The following is a 10,721-nucleotide window of genomic DNA, read 5'->3' as shown; positions in this document are numbered from 1 at the left end:
TTCCCTATGCATATATAACCTGTGATAAAGTTTATAACTAGGCAGAGTAAGAGATTAACGGGAATAATTTATAATACTGTAAAAAAAATTTACATAAACATCATCTCTCTAAGCATCTTCCTATATTCACCGTTCTGGTGAGGACATGAGATGATGACATGCCTACATGGTGAGATGAGGTCAATGACATGGGCACTGTGACTGAGCGTCGGGAAGACGAACACCTGCTCCCAGACCAGGGCTACCCACAGGTAATTGAAACGTGGATGGGGGAAGGGGGGGCTACTACAGTCACTTTTGTGGCAAGTGGCTACCATCTGTGGCAGGTCTACTACAGCAACAACCTGAACAACCAGCCGCACCAACACGGACTGTAAATGGGAATCTGTAGCATCTTAACTAAAGCTGGCTGCACCCATTCCAACTTGGCTGAATTCAGGTGGGAGGGGGGAGAATTTGTTTCCTGTGGATTACCTACAATTATTTTAAAAGATATGGGATATTTAGGGGCACCTGGGTGGCACAGCGGTTAAGCATCTTTTAAAAAAAAAAAAAAAAAAAAAAGATATGAGTGACTGCTATTTGCCACGTTTCAGTATGGATGTTTGACGTGCTGGTCATGAGCATATTTCATAAAACTTAGGACGCTAAAGAGTTAGTTACAGAAACGATTCTCTCTACTAACACAGACCGAGCAGTTTTTCTCTAGACGACCAAGTGGCTCTTCTCCAATCGAATGTGGATCATAAAACGTAATCAGATGGGAAGTCCAAATTTTAGTGTGAAATAATCTCTTTACAGGCATTCTTTTCCCAAATTTAAAACCCACTGGCATTTACAGAGAAAATGACATCCAGTATGTTTTAAAGTTGTTTAAATTATGGCCACAAGTAAAGTATTTCTTATACAGACTCTCAAAAGAGCAAATTTAAAAAATATTACTTTTTGATCCACAGAAATTTGACACTTCCCAATCTAAATACCAATATATTACCCTAATTTGATTTTTGCCCCATCTTGCAAATACTTTTAAAGAAACAAGACTTTGGAAAATAATGTCCTTAATTCTTGAGAAAATCGAAGTAGTATGCTTACCTCTCAAGTTTTTTCTCAGTTATAGGTACATCTAATCCCATGGCTTGCTTGGTTATCTGCAGCATCTCGGCAATGCACTGAAGGGTATCTGAAACCAAATACAACTGCTTGCTAGTTTCTCCAAAAACATACTGAAATAGCACTTGTAATTCAGAACCCTAAATGAAATTTGTGGTCTTACATTTAAATACGAGTTTATTTGCTACAATTTACAGAAAACTGCTGCTTGTTCATTATTCTCCCCACTAATTCAAAATGTTCTAAAACATTTTAACAGAAGAGTTAATAAAGGGCAAATGAACCAAATCAATTGGAATTAAAAGTTTATTCTCATTTGTCCTGTGTTAGTCCTGTGTTAGATGCCGAGGCAATAGCCATGAATGAGACAGGAATGTTCCCTGACTACTGTCCCCGAGAGGCAGATGTGGTGGGAAAAAGCCCTGGTACCCCTATGACCAAACACACTGTGATCTCCCATTACAGACAGCCCTGCCCCAAGCTACAAGCTAATTTCCCTGCTTTCTGGAGACAAAGTAGCTATTGCAAGGTTACAAAGGTAGGTTCCATTTGTAATGGTATATACTGTCCCCACTTCCACTTGGATTTATAAGAGCAGATCAAAAGTTATCACTGAATACTGTCATCTCTTCATTACCTTTCCCATCCTCTTCTGGATTACGCATTACAGCTCTCAGTGTGTGGAAATAGCCACTTGATTCTTTATATCTGTAGTGCAGTCGCATGCAGGAGAACTTCGGCTTACCAAAGAGAGTGGGTTCAGGACCTAAAAACCCAAATGAATATGGTTAAATCTTCCACATAAAATTCAGTTTTTTCTGTATCTTCAAAATACTAACACTTATTCATTGGTTAGGAACTTAGCATATTTTTCTTATTTCTTCTAAATGAGAGTACACAAAATACAAGCTTACTGTGATGATTTGGTTTGATGAGACTAAATAAAAACTCTTCTTCAGTCTCAAATATTTAAACTTTCTTGATTCTTGGGTTAATCTTCACAAGGTATGTAATAAAAGAAATAGTTATTAGACTATCACCCATCACTAATCTCTAAAGAATAGACGAGAGTCCTAAAAAATAGACTACCTGCAATATCAGTATCCTTTTCGGATTGTGTAAGTCGCACTGCTTGCTCAGACAGTGTGCCACTCTTGGAAGAACAGTATTTGCTTTCTAGGACTTGGTTAGCATGTTAAAATTTACCTATTTCTATTTTTTCCAGGTCTTCTAGACTTAGTCTTTGATACTGGTTTACTTTATCAACTTCGTCATCATAGCTGGATAAAGGGAAAGGAAGTAAAAATAGGATTAAAATCAAAAGCATATTTGGCTTGTCAGTTGAGATATAATAGTAGCAACTTCTATGCATTTAAAATAGTCCAGGGCACAATACACTCTGGGGTAAAGAGTTAAACATTTTAAAAACTAGATGAAATGAGATTAACATAAATATGTAGTTCAGTAGCTAAAGGAGAATCAACTTATGGATCTTACGCTAAAATCAGTTACAAAATATAATTTGTTTTATAAAAACTTCTACAGAACAAAACCAGCAAACCTAAAACGTAACCTAAAAGGCAGGCAAACACACACATACATATATTGAAGGTACGTGTGTGTGCAAAACACAGCAGATAAACCTGCTGTCCAAAATCAAGAATAAAAAATCCATACAATCAATGCCAAGGGGCACCTGGGCCAATGACTTTAAAAAAATGTTCATACAAAGCCAAAAAGAAAGTATTTACTTAAAGAAAAAAGATTGATTTTGGTAAGGCAAGTGAAGTACTTATATTTTTGCTAGTGGCATTGTTAATGCGTAGTGTTTCTAGAGATCTGGCAATAAACCACAACGTATTTTAAGTCGTCATACTCTTGTAACCAATGAGAAGCATGGGTGTGCACAATTATCTGTGCAAAGACAACTATATCATAACTAATAGCAATAAAATGGAAGTATCTGCTAAACAATGGGGAAATGTATACTTTATAGTAATAAAAAATGTATAGTCATTAACAATGAAAGTATATGGAGTACAACAAAACATGGAAAATATACAGGAAATAAAATGCTAAAAGATAACGTGAACACTGATTCCAACTCTAAAATCACATTTTCAAACTTGGTAAGAGGAACAGTGATGTAAGTTACGTGAAGTTCCATATAACAAAACCAGATTCTTAATGTTGTCATGAACTCTAGTAAGGAAATGTACTTGTATTAAAGAACAATTAAAAAGCTTTAAATCAATAAGCAACTTACTAGGCCACGTAGTAGGCAGAGTTAGAAAGCAGTAACAGCACATCCACATCTCTGTGAGTAGCATCAATGAGGCTAAACAGGACACAGGGAGTTAAATATTTTCATTTTCATCTGCATTTTCGCCAAAATTTTTTCTATAGCAGAACCCCTTAAGATAAAAGATTGGTTGGAGGAGTAGAAAATCAATCAGTGAATCCTAACTTTTTAAGTCAGATGTATAAGCTATCAATCTATCCATTTGGAGGGGGGAAAAAAGGAACCCAGTTTGAGGAGGGGGTTAGGTGTCAGAAAAGGGTGTAGCTGAGGAGAGGTCTCTTCTCAGAGTGGTGGTCAAGGAGGTGGGAGGATTCAGATGATAATCTGCAGGGAGAGGGGATTGGGAAGAAAGGAAAACCCTCAGGCTCAGAAGGGAGAAAATGTCTATATTATCTCAAGAAACCTAACCATCAAAAGGACACTGCACATTAAGGATATTTTTTACACACATGTAGGATGCATCTTTTGAAAAAAAATGACAGGGGCGCCTGGGTGGCACAGCGGTTAAGCGTCTGCCTTCGGCTCAGGGCGTGATCCCGGCGTTATAGGATCGAGCCCCACGTCAGGCTCCTCTACTANAAAAAAAAAAAAAAGAAAAAAAATGACATAACATTTAGGTGCAAAAACGGGAACAAGTCCAAACCACTTTGTATTACTCCAGATTTATTAATTCATTTGGCTTTTAAGGAATGGTAAACATTTCCTCATTCTAATAAGTCCGTTTTGCTGTATTTTCCCTCCACTCACAAATCAAATATCAAAATAAGGGTCAGAAACTAGATGAGTTGATGAATCCATTAAACCCATAGCAAAATATACATTTTTGTAAGATTACTAATAAAAAATCGTCCACGTATAAAATCTACAAATAATCAGCAGATAAAGCAGGCAAAATGTGAACTCAAAACTTCTAATACTCATCTAGTATTAACAATATTAATTTCCAATCACAAGGTGGATATTAATCTACATTCTAATATTGATCTCAAAATTCCACTGTACGAGTGGGTATTGCTCCCTTAGAATTTCATACCTATCTGTCAAGGTTTACCAAAATGCTACTGAAAAACAAATGGAAAACAGGAAAAAAAAAATCATTTGTCAATGGAAGTCACGTCCTTCAACTGCGTCAGAATGAGGTCATTGTTTAATGCGTACTGCGGAGAAAAACGGACCAAAATCTGAACCCGCAGTAATTTACATCAGCAGCGCCTTGTCACAGCGTACCTCCAACGGTCCTAATTTAACAAAGTCGCCGCGACTTTCACCTAAAATAATACCGAAAAATACGGCGATTAAGACACCAGGATCCGATACCCCACAGGCTGACCCGAAATCTGCACCCTAGCTGATCTGTCCGGGGTGGGGGGTGTCGAGCGGCGGCATCCGCAGAGCTTCTCGGGGCCGCCGCAGCCCCCGCAGCCCCGACCCGCATCTGCGGCGGTACTTACACGCGCGCCGGCCGCGGCCGCTCCCGCCGAGCCACCGCAATTACGTCACCACACATTCCCACAAGCACTGAAGTCTACTTCTACGAGTCAGCGCGGCCTCGTCCCAGCTTCCGATTCGGGCGGTAATATTTACATCCGTCCAACAGGATCCTCAGTCACAAACATTATGTCTTTAACGAAAAGCACTGGGCACGTAACAGGCGGTCAGGAAAAAGGTCCCCCCCCCACCCCGCGGTTTTTTTTTTTTACGGACGAGAAAAGAAAGCCCCCCTTCCCCATTCTCCCCCGCCCCCCGCGTTCGCAGCTTCCGAGCTGCTCTACTCGTTTTTGTTCTCCTGCCAGTCAGGCATGCCCTCCTTCCACACGATGAACACAAACACCGCCAGCACCACATGCAGCCCCACCACCGCGACGATGGTCGCGTAAAAGCCACTGTCGTCAGGAGACATTAACAAGAGACTTTGGAAAAGGAGCAATTTGCAGGAAAAATACAAGCCCACAGGAACTTTAACCATCAGTCCTGCAAAAAGGAGAAAAATCTTGAAAGTCGTGGCCAGGCTGCCGCCTTCGGGCTTGGGCTCGGCGGCGTTACCGGTGGCATTGCCGGTGGCGTTGGTGGGCCGCTGGGCGGTTGGCGGAGGCCTGTGCGAGCGCGGCATGGTGTCCGTCAGTCAGTCAGTCCGTCCGTCGAGAAGTCGAGGCTCAGAGCCGCCTGAACCCAACCTCGCGCCTGCAGCTACTGCGGAGACTGCGGCAACTGCGGCAACTGCAGCGCCAAGCCCCGCCCAGCAGACACATCTCGCTTCCGGCCGCCCCCGCTGCCGCGGCCCGCGCCCAGGGCGCATGCGCGCCCGCCCCCGCCAGACCGCCTCCGCACAGCGCTCGCCGTGCGGTGCCCGAGACCCCTGTCGGAGCTCGCCGACACCACGGGGAGGGGCAGACACCGCGGGGAGGGGCCGTCATCGCCGCTCGAAGGGTCTCTTGTGTTCACATGCCCAACAGCGTGGCTGCTCCACTTTGAAACGGGCGAAGTGGTCATCTCGGGGTAGAAAAAGTGGGTTCAGTAGAGCTGGGCAAAATACAGTGGGGGCGGTCGGGACCGGCAGGCCTCAGTGCCAGCGGCCTCGGGCAGTCCAGACTGACCGCGGGGCTGCGACAGAAGAGGCCGCGACGTGGAGCTGGGGAGGCCCGCGGGCAGTGCGGGGACCGTGCGGGGCCGCCCCGGGAGGGGAGGGGAGAGGAGGCGCAAGGAGCGGGTCATTCCTGCTGCTGCAGGGCTGCGTATTTGTCAACTGCGGCCGGAACTGTTTTTCCGCCAGAGTTAAGCGGCTGGGACAGCAGTGCGGCAAGTCTCTGGCGCAAAATTTAAGGGGACATCAAAAACCCCAGACATCAAGATAATTTTTAGTGCAGTTTTAAAAAGTCAAAATTAATGCCAAAATATGATGAACAAAACACCAGCGTTTTAGATAAAGACAGGCTCCGACCCTGCACCTGTGCAACCTTGCTCGCTTGCTCACACTAACCCTAACCCTGGTTCCTGTAAAAGTTTGTTTACCAAAACAGCTCAACTCGACAACAAAAAGACACAGAACCCAGTTTTTAAAATGGGCAAAGGATTTCAATAGACCGTTTTCTAAGGAAGATATACAAGTGGCCAACAGGCACAAGAAAAAATCCTTCACATCCTTTGTCAGTAAGAAAATGCAGATCAAATCCACAGTGAGATACCACTTCACACACCTTAAGAGGAGTACAATTAAAAAAGGAAAGCAAGTATTCGTGAGGGGGTGGAAAACTTGGAACCCTCACGCTGCTGGTGAGAATACTGAATGGTGCAGTCACTGTGGAAAATAGCTTGCTGGTTTCTCAAAAGTTAAGCACAGAATTACACATGACCCAGCAATGTCCACTCCTAGGTATGTGCCCCAAATAAAAACTGGTGTTCAAACCAAGACTTACACGTGACTGTTCAGAGTATTACAATTTACAATAACCAGAAGGTGGAAACCACCTAAACGCCCATCCATGGAAGAACACAGAATGTTCTATATCTACAGGACGGAATACCATTCAGCTATAAGAAGGGCTGAAGTTCGGACACGTGCCACAGCATGCACGAACCATGAAAACATGATGCTAAGTGAAGGAAGCCAGTCACAAAAGGTCACATGTTATATGATCCCGTTTATATGAAATGTCCAGAACAGGGATATCCATAGAGACAGAGAGTAGATTAGTGGTTGTCTGGGCAGACGGACAGGAGAACAGGGAGTGATCGCTAGTGGGTACAGGGCTTTCTTCCTCAGTAATAAAAATGTGAATATACTAAAAGCTATTGAATTGTGTACTTTAAATGGATGAATTATATGATATATAAATTATATCTTAATAAAGGTGTTTTTAAAAATATATACACAGAACCCATGAGCGAATGGCTAAAGCAGGCAGGTACCAACTTGCTGAAGACCCCATGCCCCGTGGCTGGCTGGCTGGCTGGCTGGCTCAGGACCTGAGCTGGCCCAGTCATTCCCAGAGCTACCTCTCCCTGTCCTCCATCGGGGTCTGCCTGCTCTGGCTCAGCTCATAGACTGCACGAAGGTTCTGTAGCAACTCAGCCAGCCAAAGAGCCAGTTTCCAAATATTTCCCTTCAGGGGAAAACTGTTCCCCGTTTGGAAAATCTTGAAGCTTTGCAAATGAAGAAAAATACCAGTGGTGAATTTAAAGAAATTTCAGCAGTATCATAAAGGATGGCAATCACAAGACAAAGTAGAGAGGAGCTAACAGGGGTCTTAAAGAACTGTGTAATCGCAATGCAGACACACAATTACCTTTGGAAATTCCAATGGACACATGATGTCCATCAGAGAATAATCTACCGGAGGGGAAAATGTACTGCATCTGAAGACGGTAATAATTCTGTATCTGAAAAAGCATCTCCTCTGGAAGAAAAGGCAGAAGAGAAGACTGTTCTGAAACACTGCTGGTCCCGCTCCACATCCTCTACAGCCCAGATGTAAGGCTCCAGATCCCCTGTGCCTCCCAAAGGGGCAACACTGGCGCCAGCCACGGGGTGGCGAAGTGTCTCCTATTACCACAAAGATACCAAGACTCGCTAGGCAGCTCCCAGCCTTTTACGCAACCAACAAGCCAACACAGGACCTTCAAAGTCACTTGACGCCGAAGCATCAGCTTCATTATCTGCTCCATCCACCTCGTCATGTCTCACAGCTTCAAAGGCAGCAGTTTCTAGTAAAACAGTAATCGTGGGAAACACAAGAGGCAAGAAAAAAACCAGCAAGCAGCTAACACCTCGACCATTGTCAGACGCAACCACTTCTGGTATGGCCAACCTTAGAGGAAATCCTTCCGAGACCAGAGTGGAGAGTCTCAGACCTGAGCGGTCTGTCCCTGTCACCCAGGAGCAGACCCCAGGCAGATTCCACAAGTCTGTGCCTGCCCTCTACTCACCCCCAACCCTGTCCTCCTCTTGAGAATCAATACATCACTTCCTCAGACACTCCCACTGTCCTGTTTAGCAGTGAAGCTCCTTGCTCATTTCTCCTTAGACCCACGTTAGTGTCTGTACGGAAGAGATGGCACAGAACCGTTCTCCATCAGACACTGCCCGTGTGTTAGCATCGCCGAGACGGGGAAGACAGCACCTCAGCCAATGAAATCTAAGCTGATGGGACAACCTTTAGAACCTCTCAGTGTCCCAAGGACAAAGTTCAAAAGGTGCCACTAGGTCCGTGGCTCTGATGGACCTCTTTTGTCCACCAACAACCACGAGGAAGAAAGGAGGAGGAAGACGGCAGTGGTGAGTGTGCTCTCGCCCGTAACACAGGCAAAGGGACTCTCTCACAATAAAACTTAGCAGCAGACCATCTAAGAAAGAATTAGAAGACCTAACATCTTGCAGTGGTGACGTGAAGAAGAGAGGCAGGGAATCCAGGAACAAACTGGAAATTAGGAGACTTAGCTAGAGGCCCACAGCTGAAGAATTTAAGCGAGGAGCTATCCTAAACCAAAGGCATGAAGAAGTAGACCAGAAAATACAAATGGAACTACAAGGCAGACTCAACAGAAAGCCTGAGCAGAGACCCACAGCGGCAGAGCTGGGAGCATGAAGGGTTTTGGAATTAGGAATACAGGAAGGTCACTAACTCCCCTATGATCATCAGGCACATAAGTCCTGGGCCAGATTGAGACCGAAAGACAAGGCAGCAGTAAGTGCAGAATTAAATGAACTTAAAAGCCCAGAAAGGTTTCATCATCCATCGTGAAATGTGAGACTGGAAACAGCCATTGGAATGTTCTGGGTAGCGCCACTTGGTAAACACGTGGTCATGTGCAGGAATGCAGAAGCTTGTCTTTCGGTGAAGAAGAGCGGGCTTTGCTTTTTTTGGAAAGTGCTCCTCACCTTATAACCCAAACGAGGCCACCGAGCAAAGGGAAGGATGCAGTGACACTAGCCGTCCAGCATGTGTTACTCATGTAACGTACTGTCTTCATCAAGAGCTTTACCAAAGAAGACGAGCAGAACACAATCACTGGCTCCCGGTTATCAGAAAGCCAGCTCGGACAGCGCAGGATTAAAGAAAAATGAGGAGTTCGATTGCTAGGCACTAGAGAGGGGTGGGAGTCAAACAAAATCAGAACAAAAGAGAAGAATTTCATCATGTGAATGAAGAAAAGAGAACGCTGGAGTAGGCATTTGGCATCGGGACGTTATTATGGATTTGGGAATCTAACCACCCAACGAGTTTTCTTAAAGACCTGATCCGAGGAGAGGAGACCGTCTGGTTTCAGCACTGAGTCGGGACAGTACACGGCACAGGTACAATACAGCAATTTCGGTTGTGCCAGTGAGCCCAGCTGCCAGAAGGAAGTCTGAGTGTTTCTATACATGTTGTTCTTAAATGCAAGAGACTTCTACGGATGCTAACAAGAGTGCTTATCTCAATTGTGTAGCAAGCTTTTAAACTCCTCATCCAGGATACCAACTTTACACAAGAATTACGGGATTGGATATCAAGTCAGGTGCAAGGTGAACTTACAAAATGGGAGTCGGCTTTAGAAATAAACCTTCTGGTCTTTCCCTATGTCAATGATCTCCAAAGTAGGAATAAAACTACTTGATCTAGACTAACATAATAAAAAAAAATACTATTAAAGGGGCGCCTGGGTGGCACAGCGGTTAAGCGTCTGCCTTCGGCTCAGGGCGTGATCCCGGCGTTGTGGGATCGAGCCCCACATCAGGCTCCTCCGCTATGAGCTTGCTTCTTCCTCTCCCACTCCCCCTGCTTGTGTACCCTCTCTCACTGGCTGTCTCTATCTCTGTCAAATAAATAAATAAAATCTTTAAAAACAAATACTATTAAAAAAAAAAGAAATGCAACAGCTAAAAAAAAAAAAAACAAAAACAACTACTTGATCTAAGGAAAATGATACTGACCATAATGACACCTTTAAAAATCTCAAGTGCAAAGTTAAAACTCTCAAGCAAAATAACCTGCAGTTATTTCTGAATGGGAATTAAAAGCACTACCTTTTTTGGGGTGCTGCATTAAGGTGAACTGCTGCTATTAAAAAAAAATTAAGGTACATGAATCAAAAATTTTTACCAAATGGTTCATAGGAGCATAGAATTTTTCTGCTAATTTGTATGTGAGGAAAACCTCATCTTTTTTTTTTTTTCTTAAGATTTTATTTATTTGACACAGAAAGAGACAGAGAGAGAGCCCAAGCAGGGGGAGGAGCAGACAGAGGGAGGAGCCTGATGTGGGGCTCAATCCCAGGACCCCAGGATCATGACCTGAACTGAAGGCAGATGCTTAACCAACTGAGCCAC

The 10,721-nt window shown here is 44.0% G+C and overlaps 1 protein-coding gene across 6 annotated transcripts in view; it reads right to left on the bottom strand.

Annotated features, from left to right (window-relative positions):
* Window positions 1-10,721, bottom strand: part of INPP5F (inositol polyphosphate-5-phosphatase F) — an 84,290-nt gene that overhangs the window by 3,149 nt on the left and 70,420 nt on the right. For 5 of the 6 annotated variants that reach the window (XM_034663359.1, XM_034663358.1, XM_019795487.2 and 2 more), the window contains 4 exons: window positions 3,380-3,451; window positions 2,320-2,393; window positions 1,751-1,879; window positions 1,096-1,183 (listed from right to left, as the gene is read on the bottom strand). In XM_034663359.1, coding sequence (XP_034519250.1) covers window positions 1,096-1,183; window positions 1,751-1,879; window positions 2,320-2,393; window positions 3,380-3,451 — 363 coding nt within the window. Of the gene's footprint in view, window positions 1-1,095; window positions 1,184-1,750; window positions 1,880-2,319; window positions 2,394-3,379; window positions 3,452-4,866; window positions 5,100-10,721 lie in introns of those variants that run through there. The other variant, XM_011219980.3, reaches the window with a different exon arrangement.

Source organism: Ailuropoda melanoleuca, chromosome 6, assembly GCF_002007445.2.
Source record: "Ailuropoda melanoleuca isolate Jingjing chromosome 6, ASM200744v2, whole genome shotgun sequence".
NCBI lineage: Eukaryota > Metazoa > Chordata > Mammalia > Carnivora > Ursidae > Ailuropoda > Ailuropoda melanoleuca.
Note: the sequence above shows the minus strand (reverse complement) of the source record. Positions and strands in the feature narration are given on the sequence as shown.